Source organism: Hyperolius riggenbachi, chromosome 3 (genome assembly GCF_040937935.1).
Source record: "Hyperolius riggenbachi isolate aHypRig1 chromosome 3, aHypRig1.pri, whole genome shotgun sequence".
NCBI lineage: Eukaryota > Metazoa > Chordata > Amphibia > Anura > Hyperoliidae > Hyperolius > Hyperolius riggenbachi.
The window spans coordinates 454,488,526-454,507,342 of record NC_090648.1 but is presented as its reverse complement, the minus strand read 5'-3'; the positions used below and the strand labels follow the sequence as shown (position 1 = coordinate 454,507,342).

Here is an 18,817-nt window from a genome sequence, read left to right as displayed (position 1 = left end):
CGAGCAGCGCATCCCCTCTTCCGGATTAAGGCACGGCTAACCGCCGCAGCCCTGCCTCACGCGCGTCTGTCAGCGCGTATCTCCGCCTCTCCCCCGCCCCTCTCAGTCTTCCTTCGCTGAGAGGGGCGGGGGAGAGGTGGCGATGCGCCGCTGATAGACGCCGCTGAGAGGCAGGACTGCAGCCGTTAGCCCTGCCTCAAGAGCAGCAAAATCTACGACCAAGTTGGTCGTAGATTTTGCAGGGGGGTTGGGGGGTCAGGGACCCTCGTTTAGCCGCGGGATAGCGGCGTTTTAGCTGGGGCACACATGCCCCTGCTGACTATGAGACAAGAAGCGAGATTTATTCTCGCTTCAGTGTCTCTTTAAGGGCTCTGCCTCTGACACAGGAGACCAGGGTTTGAATCTTGGCTCTGCCTGTTCAGTAAGCCAGCACCTATTCAGTAGGAGACCTTAGGCAAGTCTCCCTAACACTGTTACTGCCTATAGAGCGCACCCTAGTGGCTGCTGCTCTGGCGCTTTGAGTCCGCCAGGAGAAAAGCGCAATATAAATGTTATTTGTCTTGATAAAGTGTTTGATAAAGCTTAGTGAATTGAAGCCATTGTCTTTACTTTCAGGTGCTACCACACACCACTAACACCAGGGATTTTGTTTGGTCTGCTCAGGGGCGTTGTTAGGATCCTAAAATATATGGGCACATTGATGTCATCACTGGGGGCACTGTTACCATGGTACTAGAAAGAAGGAAGGACATGTGGACATGGATCCCACAGCCAGACGGTGAGTGTCAACTTACGCTGCTCACTACCCCCGCCAATGCACCTCCTCTCTCCACCCCCACTACTACACTTCCCTCCTTCATCCATTCAGGGCCTCCCTCCCTCAAACATTTGTGGCACTCTGTGTCACAACCGGGGCACAGATGGCAGAGATTTGGGGTACTGCCCCGAATCTCTACCCCTAACGATGCCCCTAGGTCTGCTACTGATGACCCTGGTACTTTGAAGTCATCACTGTACAGAGGCCTGGAAGCTGCAACCAATGGGTTGCAGACTGTTAACGGGGGAGCAAGCGCGGGAATGATGGGACGAGGGGAAGAACGGGAAGGCTCTATAGAACTTAAAGCCTTCCTTCTCCTTAGGTAAGTATCTTTTTTTTAATTAATTTTCACTTTAAACTTCATCCAGTCTGAGCAACATTTAGCAAACCTAAAACTAGACATGTTCTGAAATCTCACCACCATTGTTTGCAAACCTTACGCATGCCTTAATTATTTCTAAGAATGTATTAGACATAGATGATGAGGAGTAAAGAGAACTGTTAAGAAAACACAAAATAGATAACATTCACATGTGAGTGTGTTCAATGGAAAGTGGAGACAAGAGTCATTGTCAGGCAGGGGGAAAAGGACATTTATAAAACAATCTATGCATCAAAATACCTGGATAGAGATTGGAACCAATTTCTAATTAAAGCGGTCCCGAACTCTTGCACAGCACAAAATGCAAAGTCTTCATTCTACATATAGTTGCTGAAAAAATTCACCGCTCTGTGCTCTGTTTGCTTTTCCTCTCTTTATCTGAATCTGTCATGATTTATCTCTCCTTATAGCTGAGATAAAAAATAAGTAAGATGAGATACGTTTGGTGAATCAACCCTTAGTGAACAAAGTCTCATTTCTGTATTCTTAGAAACTCTTTAAACTTCATTATGGCTGTCATTCTGCTGCTTTCTGAGCTGCTATCTTTATCTGATATTAGCTCTGCTATAAAGGGAATACGTTGCATAGAACTTGGTTAATTATGATTTTCACTTATCTAATTAATACTTTGCCAGAGCAGCACAGAGCATGCTGATGCTAGCACCAAGAATTCTCCTGGATGCTAAGGAGAAGAAAACGGTTCTGTCAGAATCCTTTCATTGACTCATAACAGAGTCACAGTTTATCCTCTACTGACTCTCAGCGCTCTCTGTAGCTCAAGCAGTGGCAATGTTGTAGCTGGGGGGATGATTATTTCTTAGCAGCCACGGCTTCCTGTATCAGACAAGGCAGAAAATGTCAACTTATATCTACATCTTACCCGAACCTTTGCTTCCTGGCCCTGACACTTTTCCTCTCTGCATAATTCAAAGAGCCACTGCTCTGGCTTGTGTTGTATTTTGGATTGTTCTTTCTTTTGATCTTTTTTTTTTTTCCTTAGAATTTTTCTTTACATTAACAGCAACAATGTCAGTTGAAGTTCTCGTTTAACTAGTTCACCCCCAAGGGTTTTTACCCTAACGGACCAGAGCAATTTTCACCTGTCAGTGCTCCTCCCTTTTATTCCCTAATAACTTTATTACTACTTATCACAAGAAAATGATCTATACCCTCGTTTTTTTTGCCACCAATTAGGCTTTCTGTGGGTAGTACATTTTGCTAAGAATTTTTTATTCTAAATGCGTTTTAATGAGAAAAATTCAAAAATAAAGGGGAAAAAATCATTATTTCTCAGGTTTCAGCCATTATTGTTTTAAAATTAAACATTCTCCTGTGGATAAAACCAACACATTTTATTTGCCCAGTTGTCCCGATTATTAAACCGCTTAAATTATGTCCCTTTCAACATGTATGGCGACAATATATTATCTTGAAATATAGGTGTTATTTTTCTGGGGGTTTTTTTTGTTCTGGCCATAATTACAAGCCCCTATGTGATAATGTACAATTAATTTTCCCTCATAAATTATAGATTAAAAAAGTTGAGTTCTTAAGGCAACTATTTATTTATTTTAAGTTGATTTTTTTTTACAAGTGTTTTTTTTTGTGGAAGTGTAATTTATTAATTGTATTAATATTGTGTATTATGTATGTGCCTGTATGTGTAATATACTTTTTGGCCACAAGATGGCGCTAGTGAACACTCTCCCGTTATAGGAAGTGATCACTTTTTTTTTTACATTTTGTAAACTGTGACAGTTTCCTGTTTTTGTGAATAGATGCGGCCGCTGTTCCATGGCACTGTACAACAGCATACAGGATATAACAATACAACCTAAGCAATACATCAGTTAATAAAAGACAAGAGGGGATTACCACTGAAGCAGTGAACAAATCAATTACATATTTTTACACAGGGGTGGGAGGTATGTACACTCAGTACACAGTGTTGTGAGACAAAGGGGGAAGAGAGCCCTGGCCAAAAGGCCTTACAGTCTAAACGTATAACGTACAAGACAGTGCCCACATTTCCTGTTTTCAAAATGCATTGGTTATATGAACAATAAACGATAATATTAACAAACAATACATTTTACCAGGCACTCAAATTTTTGTTAGGGTCCAGGTTTCCATTAAATAACATTAGTGCCAAGGGTGGCTCCCAAATTGTCCATTTACTGTAGGTGCCCAAATTTCCTGTTTCCACTGGCCCTGGGGTAATATCTTCAAGACACAAAACACAGATGAGTAATAAGACTGGATACGCTTCCAAATATTAGGCAACCAGTGATGTTGCTTCAGAGGTGACTCTACTTCCGGACCCTAGTAGGTGGGTAATCAATAGACCATTTTATGACTTTCAGTCCTAACTCAACAATAGGGTTGAGCAAATACAATGAAACTGTTGCTGCCCATGTCCAGGATGGGGACCTCAGCAGGGAGGGTTAGGTTACCATTGCAACATCCTCCCCACACTGTGCTTCAACATCGGAAGAGAAGGGCGCGAATGCGCAGTATCATGGAGCCCACTGTGCAGGCGTACTCACGCGGCTACTATGCGGCCACGCTGAAGGGAGAGGAGGTGCGCAGCTCTGATATGGCTAGCAACAATGTCTTGTTGCTAATGTTCCAGCGGCCCATGTTCAGCGACGGGGGACATCAGGGCACTGAAGGAGGCCTCAATAGGATCCTGATGCTTTCCTATCTTTAGGTAATATCTAATTTTGTACTCGGCTTGGGTACTCTAAAGAAAACCTGTACTGAAAAAAAGTTCCTCTGGGGGGTACTCACCTCAGTAGGGGGAAGCCTCTGGACCCTATCGAGGCTTCCCTCATCCTCCTGTGTCCCACGGCAGTCTTGCTGTAGCCCCCAGAACGCACAGGCGACAAATCTGACAGCCTGTTCAACATTTACCTTTCCAGGCTCCAGCAGGGGTGCTGTTGAGGCTCTTCTGACAGAGATAGGCGAAAATAGCCAATCTCCGTCGGGTCCGCTGCGCAGTAGAGCGGCCCGACGGAGATCAGCTATTTTCACCTATCTCCGTGAGAAGAGTAGATACTGCGTCTGCGCTCGAGCCCGAGAGGTAAATATTTACATCACTGACGCTCAGGGAGGATTTTTGCCGCCGCCGTGGGACCGATGAGGATGGGGGAAGCCTCAATAGGATCCAGAGGCTTTCCCCACCCGAGGTGAGTACCCCCAGGGGAGTTTTTTTCATTACAGATTTTCTTTAAAGAGAGTCTGAAGCCTCCAAAAATACCTGTTTTTACTTGCCAGTTCTCTTGAGCATTAATGCCATAGCTGAAACGCTGCATCCCCGTGACTGAACGCTTAATTAATACCCCCGAAATCCCGGGCAAAATTCCGCGACTTTCCAGGTGGTCGTGGATTTTGCTGCCCAGGGTAGGCAGAGCTTTGTGCTGTAGCTCTGCCTCTGCTCCAGTCAATCTCCACGGATCTCCTCCTCTCCCCGCCCCTCTCAGTGAAAGAAGACTGAGAGGGGCTGGAGGTGTCGGAGATCCGTGGTGATTGACGCGAGTAGAGGCAGAGCTACTGCACAAGGCTCTGCCTCTACCAGGGGGATTTTAATTGAACGTTCAGCCGCGGGAATGCAGCGTTTCAGCTATGGCATTAATTCTGAAGAGAACTGACGAGTAAAAACAGGTATTTTTGGAGGCTTCAGACTATCCTTAAGATCATTGCAAAAAAATACTTATATTCTAGGTTGTAATGTTATAAAACAGGACACAATTAAGACAAATACTCTTGAATGGCTACATAGATAGATAGATAGATAGATAGATAGATAGATAGATAGATAGATAGATAGATAGATAGATGCCCTGTTCACGTAACGGATGCAAAGTGGCACTGCAATGTTCACCTTTGCGACATAATCAGTGCAACCAGTGTGGTGCAATCTAACGCAGTGCGGTATCCCAGCTCACTGCACGCAGTATGTTACCACATAAGGGGCTTGATTCACTAAACCGTGATATCACGGCCATTTTCGCATTTGCACTTGATCATGAATTTTTGAATCGTGCAAAATTTTGCGATCACGTGCAAACGCGAAAACGCACACGACAACGGCTGCGATATGAGTTATCACGGTTTAGTCCATCAAACCCAAGGTACGCATTAACAGTGACAGTGAAGCATGCTTTGCATTGACTGTATGCTTCAATGTATGCAATGCAATGTGTGCATCATGTGCAATGTGATTTTTCCATTCCTGTTTTTTCCAGGGAACGCAACACAAATCCCACTGGGAACATAAGCAAATAGCTAGATAAATTGATGGATACACAGGCACTCTTCAGTGGCCTTTGATTCTTACTCATTTCCATTGTTGAGACTTGGTAATGTTACATGAAGCCAATGTAATTTGAAGAGGGCTAATAGCCACATTAGATAATTCAGCAACTCGATTACTTCTTTTTCTTTCATTTGCAGAAGTGTCAGCATGGATGCATCTACTCGTTGTGATATAATTAAGCGCTTGATGAAATGTCTCATTATAGTATATGTGCTTCAGGTTTGGGATGCACGGGCAAGAGATGATGTGCAATTAGTTATGTGGTAATTATTTTGCATTTCCCAGAACTCCCCTGGCTCCCTCCTCCCAATAAATTATTATTTTTGTATGTATGATGATGTGCTGGAAGATGTGCAATTCTCATGTGCCTGAGGTTCTGATATGCATCTATGATCCCATCCATCCATATTTTCATCCACCACCCATCCATCAATCCATCCATCCACCCACCCACCCATCCAGAGCCGGATTAAGGCTAAATGGGGCCCTAAGCAAAGTAACTGATTTGGGCCCCCCATCATGTCGTAATAGAATCAGAAGATGCAGCTGCACAGCAACATGCCGCACACACCGGGGCAGCCGAGCTACTGGTTGCTATGGGCAATAGCCCGCTTTTCTCTGTGGGTGCACAATGTAGGGAATAGCAGCGGCAAAATGCAGAGTGAGAGATGAATGGCTGGGACATTTGCACTCAGGGGCTGGGGCACCCCTGTGAAGAGGGCGCCAGATATCACAGCAGCAGCACTTTCCCCCTGCATCTCCAGCCTGGCAATAGCAGAAAGCCCTGGACACCGCCAAACCGGAAGCCGTTCCCCAGACAGAATTACATAACCACCCCCACCACCGAAATACCGATTTCCTCCCAAACTAGACAGCCACCATGCAGCCTCCATCCCAGTGAATACGATAGTCCAGCAGAGAAGGCAGCCACAGCGGGGGAGAATGACAGCACCAGATGACTCACATTCACCTATTGCGATCCAAGCAATAGAGGTCCCGTCATCCGGAGCCCATATGTCTCCTCTAGAGTGCTGCCGCTCTGTTACTACTACTATTACTACTTCCTACTTCCTGTCTGATCTGAGAATCAGGAAGTTCACAGCGAGCGGCTGCACTGTAGAAGAGACAGATGGGTTTCAGATGACGGGATCTCTATCGCTTGTTTCATGGATAGGTGAGTGAGGGTTTGCCATCTGCTGCTATCATTCTTGCTGCAGCTGTGGTTCACTGTGGGAAGGGAGGGAGGAGTGGGCAGCGGCAGAGCGCACAGTAGCAGGAGGGGGACCTAGGAGGAGAGCCTGGTTCTGAAGACAATCAGCAGCACACGGCATCATTTGACAAGACAAGACAAATAACATTTATATCGCACTTTTATCCTGGCGGACTCAAAGCGCCAGAGCTGCAGCCACTAGGACGCGCCACGCCCTATAGGCAGTAGCAGTGTTAGAGAGACTTGCCTAAGGTCTCCTACTGAATAGGTGCTGGCTTACTGAACAGGCAGAGCCGAGATTCGAACCCTGGTCTCCGGTGTCAGAGGCAGAGCCCTTAAAGGGACTCCAAGAAGTGCCTGTGGGTATGCCTTTAAGTATACCCACAACAAATTAATTACATCCTCACACCTACCAGCATGAAGTTTGTAATTATATCCCCCTGGGTTCCTTATATTTCATTGCATTGTGCTGAATCGAGCTGCCGACTTTGGAGAAAAGTCGTCCTGTGTAATACAATGTAATTATGGAAAGATGCATATCATTTGAAGCTTTCTTTCTCCTCTTTCCAATGATAGATAAACTGCCACCCTACGCCTTTTAGTTTTCTCTATTTTCGTGATCGAAATTGCCGTGGCTGCGAATTCGATCGCGAAAATAGCGAAAACAAAAAGGCATAGGGCGGCGGTTTATATATCATTGGAAATAGGAGAAAGAGAGCTTTACAATGATATGCATCTTTCCATAGTTACTGCACTGCTCAGAGTCCCTTTAACCATTATACCATCCAGCCACCGCTGACAGGATGGCGAGGAGCCACTGACAGGCAGGTCCTATATATACTGAGAGCGCCCCACAGCGCCACCCCAGTCACTCAACCAATCAGGAGCACTGTATTACATTCCATTCCATTACAGTACCCCCCCCCCTCCCCCTGAGGAGTGGACCCCGGATACGTCTTACACGGCTTTTCAGGGTGTAACTCGTGAAACTCTTTCTTTAGATCCTCGGGATGCATGCGGCAATCCAGAACCCTTCTCTCCTCCAGGCCATACACCTTCCAATGGACCAGGTACTGTGCAGAATTCTGCACTAATCGAGAATCTAAAATCTTCTCGATCTCATACTCAGGTTGGTCGTCAATCATCACGGGGGGAGAGGAATCCACATGTACAGCAGGCTTCAACAAAGAAACATGAAATGATCTCACACCTCTCATGCTGGCTGGGAGATCAATCACATATGTCACGTCATTAATCTTTCTGGACACAGGATATGGGCCTACAAATCTGGGTCCTAACTTAGGTGATGGTTGCTTTAACGCCAGATGCCGAGTAAACACCCAGGCCACGTCTCCTGGGGAAAACTTCCACTCAACAGACCGCCTTTTATCCGCCTGTTTTTTCTGCGTCTGGAAGGCTTTTCCCAGATTCCTTTTTACAAGCACCCAAATTTCCTTCAATGCCCTTTGCCAATCCTCTTGAGCCGGAAAAGGGAAGATGCCACTGGTAATGGGGAGAATTTGGGAGATCTCCCCGAAACCACCTGGAAAGAAGAAAAACCTGAAGAGGAACGCTTTAGATTATTATGCGCAAATTCCGCAAATGGCAGAAACTTTACCCAATCTGACTGCGCATCTGCCACATAACACCTGAGAAATTGTTTCAAGGACTGGTTAACTCTTTCGGTCTGTCCATTGGTCTGTGGGTGGTAGCCTGATGAAAATAGATAGGTCCATACCAAGCTGGTGGCAAAAGGCTCTCCAGAATTGGAGCTGGATGAAGAGATCAGCCAACTCCTGGGCCGAGGGGAGTCCCTTCAGAGGGACAAAATGAGCCATTTTACTGAACCTATCAACTACCACCCAGATGACCGACTTGCCCCCAGACCTGGGGAGTTCTCCTACAAAGTCCATAGACAAGTGGGTCCATGGTTCATTTGGCACCGGTAAAGGTTGTAGCGTACCTACTGGTGCTTGACGAGAGGGTTTATTTCTGGCACACACAGAGCACTCTCTCACAAACTCTTTGCAATCAAGAGCCAACATAGGCCACCATACACATCTGGCCAGTAGGTCCTGAGTTCGAGCAGCCCCGGGATGCCCTGCATTCTTATGGGCGTAGAACAATTGCAAGAGTTGTAGGCGAAAAGGAAGTGGCACAAACAGAACCCCCTCGGGCTTCCCTTCTGGAATATCTTGCTGGTAAGGCCCTAGGGTAACCGCCCAGTCTTCCCAGGTTTCCGTGGCTGCCACCACCAGTCTTTGAGGTAAGATAGTCTCAGGGGTTGAGGGCTGAACTGTCTCGGGCTCAAAACACCTAGATAATACATCTGCTTTGACATCCTTACTTCCCGTTGTATACGTGATGACAAACCTGAACCTTAAAAAGAACAAGGACCAGCGAGCCTGTCGGGGACTAAGTCTTTTGGCCCCTTCGATGTACTCCAAATTTTTATGATCAGTATAGACCGTGATCGTATGTTCTGCCCCTTCCAGCCAATGGCGCCATTCTTCAAAGGCTAACTTAATGGCCAAGAGCTCCCTATTGCCAATATCGTAGTTCCTCTCGGCTGTCTACACTGTAACGGAGAGTCATATACCGCTGTGATCAAAATCTGACGGTCTAAAGGAAGTAAGGGAATCCCCAATTTTTTGACAAAGTCATAATCTATAAAATTAGCTGCAGAGCCTGAGTCCATGAATGCTTCTGTGGCTGTGGCCCGACCATCCCAGGTAACGGAGCAAGGGAGGAGTAAGCGGTTATTATCTAGAGGTAAACACGGCTCGCCTAGGGTATTACCTCTGACTACACCTAGGCGGCAGCGTTTCCCGACTTTTTAGGGCAATTCTGGACGATGTGACCCTCCTCAGCACAGTATAGACAGAGTCTTTCTGACCTTCTGCGATTCTTCTCCACTTGTGTTAACCTAGACTGACCGAACTGCATCGGTTCGTTCTGAGGTGACGAGGGTGGAGAAGAGGCGTAGGAAACAGATCTTACAGCATTTTTGCCACGGGTTTGTTTTTAATAGCGAAGGCGGCGATCAACCCGCACCGCCAATGAAATTGCTTCGTCTAGAGATTTAGGCTCAGGATGACCTAACATCAAATCAGAAACTGCATCGGATAGTCCTGACAGGAAACAGTCTAATAAAGCATACGTTCCCCATCTAGCTGATACAGCCCACATCCTAAATTCTGCGATGTAAACCTCCACAGAATTACGACCTTGCCTGAGAGTTTTTAGTTGCCTCTCAGCCGTGATAGCAATATCCGGATCATCGTATATAACGGCCATGGCCTTAAAGGGGAACTGAAGAGAGAGGTATATGGAGGCTGTCATGTTTATTTCATTTTAGACAATACCAGTTGCCTGGCAGCCCTGCTGATCCTCTGCCTCTAATACTATTAGCCATAGCCCCTGAACAAGCATGCAGCAGATCAAGTGTTTCAGTGGTTCAGACTTATAAGTCTGATCTGACAAGACTAGCTGCATGCTTGTTTCTGGTTTTAATCAGATACTACTGCAGAGAAATAGACCAGCAGGGCTGCCAGGCAACTGGTATTGATTAAAAGGAAATAAACATGACAGCCTCCATATACCTCTCTCTTCAGTTCCCCTTTAAAAAACTCCTGAACTGAGGATAATGCCTCATGCCCTGTGTGAAGACTATATGCCCATGTTTGTGAATCTCCTGACAAAAGGGTCTTTATAAAGGTTACCCTCTGGTTCTCAGATCCTGACAGATTGGGTCTTAACTCAAATTAGGATAGCACACGGTTTCTGAAATTCTGAAAGTCAGATCTATGCCCAGAAAACTTTTCAGGTACGGACATACGAAGGTCCGTGACTGAAGGGGATCGCACTGTATCAATAGTCGTTTGAAGTACCTGTACTGTCCCAGACAGTTGAGTGATCTGAGTCTGTTGGGTATTGATCACCCCGGTAAGATTTTTTACCGCGGTGGTCAGGACTTCAACCTGACTACGCAGTGCGTCCATAATGTTTGGTCTGCTGTTCTGTAACGATTGGTGTCAGCAAGAACAGATTTTCTGATTATTGGCGATCTGCAGTATCACCAATAATACAGATACTATACCTGATTTTGTGGTGATCTGCAGAATCACCAATAATGTGAGTATAGGGAGACACAGGACAACCAAATGTAAAGTTAGGTGTTTGGTGCAACAGTAATACAGATAGAGATACCAACTCCCCCAGAGAAGCTGGTATAGGGAGATATCTCTATAGAACACAGGGATCAGCACTCCAGCAAGCTGGAGATGCAGATGAACTAGTAATCAGTTCACCCGAGGAGCGGGTGGTGCACAGTAAGACAACATATACTGATCACCCGTGGAGCGGGTGATTCAGACTGTACTGCAGCAGGTGATCACCTGAGGGGCAGGAGATAAAGACTGTACTGCAACTCCTAATCACCTGAGGAGCAGGTGATTAAAACTGTACTGCAGCTACTGGTTACCTGAGGAGCAGGTGATTAAGCTGTACAGAGAATCCCTCACCAGAGACTAGGCTCACTGGTGAGGGCAGGAGAGTCAGACAAGCAGATTCGGCAACAAACGGACAGATACGGTACAAAGACAGAAGGCTTAAATCAGAGTAGTGTTCTGGCTGAGTCGGCAACAGGTTCAGATAGGCAGAAGCACAGAATCAGTAAGCAGAAGAGTAGTCAAGGCTAGCAGAAGGTCATAACAAATCATACAATTCAATTAGTACTTTAGCTATCAACAGAATCTGACTAGGGCCTAGTGCACACCGGAGCGTTTCCGCTGCGGTTTGCGATCTGCTTGTGGGTGCGGATCTGCTAGGGTAATGCATTTCAATGGGGTGGTGCACACCAGAGCGGTAGGCGTTTTGCAGAAACGCATACTCCCGGGCTGCAGCAGATTTTGGATTGCGGATGCGTTTCTGCCTCAATGTTAAGTATAGGAAAAACGCAAACCGCCTGTCAAACCGCTTGGTATAGCGTTTTTGGAAGTGGATGCAGATGCGTTTTTTGTCAGAATCTGCTCTTCCAGGTCAAAGTGTACTTCCTGTTGTTCTGCTTTGCATGAGGGATTGCAAAGAAGGTTTGTGCAAGATGTCTGGCACGTGGTTTACCACAGAAAATTTAATAATTAAAATACAGAATAGTCCAGAGCTGTATGACAAGACATTGCCTGGACACAAAGATCATCAAAGGCTGCATGACATCTGGAGAAACATTGCCCATGAGTTCCTGGGTGAAAAATGGGAAAAATTGTCACCAAAGACTCAAGAAGCAAAAGGTGAGTGTATTTGTTAAACATGTGTTGTTAACTCTTTTAGGTTGACTCTTTTGGCACTGTGCTGACAATATGTGAAGACCCCTCCCCTGAAAGGTTAATTAGCTAATCCTAAGTGTCATTACCACATGTCTCTCTTGCAGTCTGTGTCTCTGTATAGGCATCTCTCAATCGGAACAGCACGTACATGTGTGTCTATGTATGCACATGTATTCTGCATGCGGTTGTGATATTACAGTAAAGAACATGATCATAGATTAACACATACAAAGAGGTTGACCTATTTTTTAATAGTAAAGTAAAGATCATAATGTAATCAAATTAAATGTCAACCTGTAATATTTACATACTTATCGGTTATGGCACAAAGTAATCTGCGAGTTTATCTCGCATTTGAATGGCAGAAATAGGCCCACGTAAGGTAGAAGGGGCAACATTTTGAAGAGCACAGGGTGGAATCTCCTCCTCCTCCTCTGTGTGCATGCCATCTAATGTTCTTACATAATTGTGTAAAACACATGTGGCCTTCACAACTGCAATAGCATACTGTGGTTGCATTTCTAGGGCAGTATGAAAAATGCGCCATTTGTTAGAAAGTATGCCAAAAGCACATTCCACCACTTGCCTGGCTTTGGTAAGGCGCTGATTAAACACTTTTTTTTTCAGAGACATATCTCTTTGGGCATAAGGCCGCATCACATGCACGGATAGAGCAAATGCCTCACCAGCCACAAACACACATGGGTAAGGTGGGTGTTGTCTGTCAGGCCAGGGTCGTGGTGCTGGTAAGGTCATTTGGCCAGTTAGGAGTTTCAAGCCAAATCTGCTGTGTTGGAAAACAGCAGAATCATGTGAACTGCCGTAAGCACCCACATCCACATATATAAATTTTAAATTCGGATCCACCACAGCCATGAGCACAAGAGAGAAATATTTTTTATAATTGTAATACACACTGCCAGTGGCTGCAGGCATAACAATACGGACATGTTTCCCATCCACTGCTCCTAGGCAGTTAGGGAATTGATGCTTTTCCCAGAAATGCTGAATATTAGCCTCCCACATAGGTAGATCAGGAGGTGGCATAAATTCGGGCTGCAGTGTTTTCCAAATCAGTTTGCATGTGTCCAAAACCAGGTAGCGGATAGTAGATCTTCCCATCAGGAACTGATAATGCAGAGCTGCATATGAATGTCCTGTTGCCAGAAATCTGAAAAGTAATACAGAAATGTTTATTTGTTTTTTGTTCGAAGTTGGTCTCCTGCGCAAAAGATGGAAGTCTGTGCGAGACAGTTATAAAAAGGAGCTGGAGAAACAATATCAAGAATCTAAAAGTGGGTGTGGCAGTTCCCAAAGAACAAGATATAAATTCTGTGGGATTCTGGAATTTATGAGAAAACATCATGAGTCGGCTGAGTAAGTATGGCGCAAATGTACACCTATTACACTTCTGAAAAAAGTATCCGCTACAGCTGTAATATAAATACAAGTCACACAATGCATTGCAGGAGTGTGATAGACTCAATGTGATTCACTGCAGGTCATTTTACAGTAGGCCTTTGCTTAATATGATTGTTTACTAAGCTATTTATAGTGCGATTATCTGTCAGGAATCTGGTAGGATTTTGTGGACAAATACCAGTTGCCTTACACTCATGTGGATCTATTTGGCTGCAGTAGTGTCTGAATCACACACCACGAACAAGCATGTGTAGATTATACATTAATACTTCACTACAAACATGTGATCTGCATGATGACTCAGGGGCTGTGCCTTAAAGTAATACTCACAACATTTCTGCAGGAGAGAAAGGCAACTATGATTGTTGTACAGTTACACATGTACATCAATGACATTTTCTATTTTACATCACTGGCCTCTATACCAGTACTCAATTCTTCTCTTCTTCTTTACATTAGAACTGAAGATAGCCTGCCACCTGATCCTGATCCTGAGGAGGCGGAAATAGATGCAGGCCACAACACTAGCAGTGATCTGGAAGTGGATGATTTAACTCCACAGGATGGTGACACAGCTACACTGGATGAGAGTGACTCAACAACTGCTGATCAAACACAACCCAGTACACTAACTACTAGGCCACGCACAACTCACAGATCTAGTAGAGGTGTGAGGGCATCAACCCAAGGCAGGAGAATAGCAAGAGGTATGAGCAGGGCTGAATATGATCACAAGCTCATTACTTCTATTGAAAAGGCTGTGGATCATATGGAGAAGCGAGAGGAGGAAATCAAACAATTAAAAGAGCCATGCACCCAGTATCTGCTAAGTTTAGTGCCATTGTTACAGAAAGTGCCACCAGATAAGCAATGGGCAGCCAGACATGCCATATCTGAGACCCTAGGCAAATTTTTGCAAACTCAGAGCCAGGCAGAAGAAAATAGCTCCAACTATGTCACTCAACAACACATGCCTCATGCCACTCCTCAGTATCATTCATACCCACAACCATCTTACCAGAGTCACCGTATGTATGACCCACCTAGTTACCCACCTATGCATATGGCAACCCGGCCATATGGGCAGCAGCCACATTATCCTATGACAGGACCTATGCGTTTTGAGCAAGCTAATAGGTATCAAAGATCAGACACTCCAGTGTACACTGATTTATCAGCTCAGACCCAGCCACAAACTACTTCAGAATCAGCTACACAAGCTTTCATTCATGACACTGGAAGCATGTCTGATTATCTTGCACAACATGAGTAGGAAGTGGGCCTTATAGGTAGTGTAAATCGTTATATTTTATGTTAATATTTTAAAGTTAGTTTCACATACCTCAAAGTTATGAGGAGACGCTCCGTTGGAGTGATTGCACGGCGATAATTAGTATCTTGTCTTTGAAGGGCATCCTTCAATTTGGACAGTAGACAATCAAAACTGTCAAAAATACAGATGTATATGTAATTTGTTGATGATGTTTGTGATATAAAAGCATTCTTTTTTGAACATATACATTCTATGTTTGCAAAAATACCTTCATGACAACATGGCCTAAAGAATTATTTGGGCAACCACTACCAAAAACAAATAAAATAATGTCGCTGGCCACAACAAGTGTCTTTACTGAGTTTCTGCTGTTCATAGGTGCATGATATTGGTATAGGTATAAATGTGTGTTACGTGGGGTTATTACCTTAGGTTATTGTTCAAAAATGATGTATGCTTATATACTATAGTAGTTACTGGGTAGTCCAAAAAAGCAATAGGTGTTAGGCAGTGTATGCATAACACACCAGGAACAAGCATAATGGTAATCTTAGTCTTTTAATGCATATACATGATTGCTGAGTGTGTTGGTTTGTACATTGGAGTCCAACAGAGTGTTAAATAAGGCTCAGCAATGACTGCAACATTCATTATTTAAATAACAAGAATGCCAAATGGTACAGAACAAACAAAACAACTCTTACCTGCCCACAGACATTCTGGTGTAGCCAAAGAACTTGTCTGGATGCTGCCTCAAGTCACGATAGAGTGTCCAAAATTGACCCTTCCTGCGCCGCTGTTGCAGTATGGGATGCACCCAGTATCTCCGTGTCCTTGGCCTGCGTCTCATATATGCTGCTACACATATTAGTAATAGCAAATCAGGATACATTTTCTCTCTCCACAAAAACAACTCACTCTCAAACACTATGTCACCTCTCCTCAACTAACCCACAATGCTGTGAAGGAGCACTCCCTTTTTATATTGGTACTTGCACTTTAATTCCTTCATTTGATCCACATGTCATCAATATATCTAATTTTTAGCCTTTGGTTCAACTCTTTCTACCTTTTTCCTTAAAAAACGCAAAACGCAAAACGCTAGAAAAACGCATGCTAAACGCCACCGCAAGACGCAAAACGCTAGCAAAACGCAGCTAAAAAAACAGACAAAGCGTTCAGAAAAACGCTAGCGTTTTGCGGATCTGCTTGCGGTTTTTGGTGTGCACCAGGCCTATGTGTGGATCCCCAGCACACTTTGGGATCTGACTAAGGTCTGAGTGCTAACACGTAGCATTCGCAACAGCAGACGAGGAGACACTGACAGGCAGGTCCTATATATACTGAGAGCGCCCCACAGCGCCGCCCCAGTCACTCAACCAATCAGGAGCACTGCTGGAGTCAGCTGACCGGCTGATCAGCTGACTCCCCTTTTATTTGCATAAAGGTCCTGTCGCCTGGCGCGCGTAGCCCTCAGTCTATGTGCAACTGATGGACCAGGCAAAACTCCACCATGTAACTGTGCGGCAAAGGCCGCCGGCTGAGACGCGGAGACAGCCGCCATGCCGCTCACCGCTATCCATTACAAATAAATATAAAATATTTTACATTTATTGGCAAAACCCCTCCCTTCCTTTCATATTGCCGGCAAATAATCCGGCAAACTGGTGGAGTAGATGGTGTCCAGCAAAGGAGGAATTGCTAATGGCTGCCACCTGTATAACCCTAGTTATGCAAAGAGGAGGGTGAAAAGCATGCACTGAAATGCTCATAGGCTTGAAGGAGTGTTTATTTATATTTGTATGTGTCAGAGTGGTGCAACTAAATATTTTGAATAAAAAAAATGTTTAGTTTGGGTCCGCTTTAACAGAGCAGATTAATAAAAAAAGAAAAAAACAGAGCAAACATAGAGCAGTAGCTCAGAGCATCAGTCAGGTTCCATGTTTCATTAATTATCTGAAACCTGATTGGTTGCTCTGGGTTGGTGTTGGTTGCTTGCCTGTTGTTCGTCTTGACTTTTTGCTTGACCACCAATTACAATGGAATGCAAAAGTTTGGGCAATGTTGTTAATCGTCATGATTTTCCTATATAAATCGTTGGTTGTTGTGATAAAAAATGTCAGTTACTGTAAATATATCATATAGGAGACACACACACAGTGATATTTGAGAAGTGAAATAAGGTTTACTGGATTTACAGAAAGTGTGCAGAAATTGTTTAAACACAATTAGGCAGGTACATACATTTGGGTACCACAAAAAAGAAATGAAATCAATATTTAGTAGATCCTCTTTTTGCAGAAATGACAGCCTCTAAACGCTCCCTGTAGGTTTCAGTAAGAGTCTGGATTCTAATTGAAGGTATTTGGACCATTCCTCTTTAAAAAAAACATCTCTAGTTCATTCAGGTGTGATGGCTTCCGAGCATTGACAGCTCTCTTTAACTCACACCACATATTTTCAATTATATTCAGGTCTGGGGACTGAGATGGCCATTCCAGAACGTTGTACTTGTTCCTCTGCATGAATGCCTTAGTGGATTTTGAGCAGTGTTTAGGGTCGTTGTCTTGTTGAAAGATCCAGCCCCGGCACAGCTTCAGCTTCTACTTCTGCTGATACTGAGTGGAATCCATGCGTCCCTCAACTTTGACAAAATTTCAAATCCAGGCACTGGCCACACAGCCCCACAGCATGATGGAACCACCACCATATTTTATTGTAGGTAGCAGGTGTTTTTCTTGAAATGCTGTGTTGTTTTTCCTCCATGCACAATGCCCCATGTTATGCCCAAATAAGTAAATTTTAGTTTTAGAAGTCCACAGCATCTTATTCCAAAATAAAGCTGGCTTGTCCAAATGTGCTTTAGCATACCTCAAGCGGCTCTGTTTGTGCTGTGGGCGGAGAAAAGGCTTCCTCTGCATACAGCATCTCCTTGTGTAAAGTGCGCCGAATGGTTGAACGATGCAAAGTGACTCCATCTGCAGCAAGAAGATGTTGTAGATCTTTGATGCTGGTCTGTGGGTTGACTGACTGTTTTCACCATTCGTCGCTTCCGTTTTTTCCAAGATTTTTCTTGGTCTGCCACTTTGAGCCTTAACTTGAACTGAACCTGTGATCTTCCATTTCCTCATATGTTCCTAACTGTGGTAACAGACAGCTGAAATCTCTGAGACAGCTTTCTGTATCCTTCCCCTAAACCATGATGGTGAACAATCTTTGTATTCAGGTCATTTGAGTGTTGTTTTAAGACCCCCATGTTGCTACTCTTCAGAGAAATTTAAAAGAGGGGGGATACTTAAAATTGACCCCCTTAAAGAGAATCCGTATTGTTAAAATCACACAAAAGTAAACATACCAGTGCGTTAGGGGACATCTCCTATTACCCTCTGTCACAATTTCGCCGCTCCCCGCCGCATTAAAAGTGGTAAAAAACAGTTTTAAAAAGTTTGTTTATAAACAAACAAAATGGCCACCAAAACAGGAAGTAGGTTGATGTACAGTATGTCCAAACATAGAAAATACATCCATACACAAGCAGGCTGTATACAGCCTTCCTTTTGAATCTCAAGAGATCATTTGTGTGTTTCTTTCCCCCTGCAGTTCTCATGCACTGAAGTTTCAGGCTGCTCTTTTCTTCCTGCAAACAGCTTTGCCCTTGTCTGTAATTCCTCACTATGTGAAAGCCCAGCCAGCTCAGAGGACGATTTATCCAGCTTGTAAAAGATAAGAGAGAAGAGAGAAGCTGCTCTTATCTAAATAACACACAGGCAGTGTGCAAAGAGGGGCCTGGAAGGGGGAGTTCATAGCAGAACCACAACACTGAAGAACTTGGCAGCCTTCCAGACACAGGCTGACAAGTCTGACAAGAGAGAGATAAGTTGATTTATTACAGAGACTGTGATAGTACAAAGTGCTGCAGTAAGCCAGAACACATTAGAATAGCTTTTGGAACTTGTAGGATGATAAAAAACAGGATGCAATTTTTGTTACGGAGTCTCTTTAAATACCCTTTCTTTTAATTTGATTCACCTGTGTATGTAGGTCAGGAGTCACTGAGCTTACCAAGCCAAT

General features: G+C 44.3%; 1 protein-coding gene and 1 long non-coding RNA gene across 2 annotated transcripts; one reads left to right on the top strand and one right to left on the bottom strand.

Annotated features, from left to right (window-relative positions):
- The first annotated feature begins 11,846 nt into the window (after positions 1-11,846).
- Positions 11,847-14,746, top strand: LOC137560787 (uncharacterized). The gene is made up of 3 exons (XM_068271928.1): positions 11,847-12,015; positions 13,266-13,428; positions 13,933-14,746. The coding sequence occupies exons 2-3, from the start codon at positions 13,403-13,405 to the stop codon at positions 14,744-14,746; spliced, it is 840 nt and encodes a 279-aa protein (XP_068128029.1). The 5' UTR covers positions 11,847-12,015; positions 13,266-13,402.
- LOC137561671 (uncharacterized) lies at positions 12,746-15,687 on the bottom strand. Its single transcript, XR_011030084.1, has 3 exons — positions 15,451-15,687; positions 14,816-14,917; positions 12,746-13,222 (listed from the first exon to the last, which is right to left on the bottom strand). It is a non-coding gene; the product is annotated as an uncharacterized lncRNA (long non-coding RNA).
- Between the last annotated feature and the right edge of the window lie 3,130 nt (positions 15,688-18,817).

Excerpts from the sequence above, each read along its gene's own strand:
- LOC137560787 (XM_068271928.1), top strand. The coding sequence starts at position 13,403 with ATGAGAAAACATCATGAGTCGGCTGA. Across the intron at positions 13,429-13,932 it reads AAACATCATGAGTCGGCTGA|AACTGAAGATAGCCTGCCAC; the intron begins GTAAGTATGGCG and ends TCTTTACATTAG.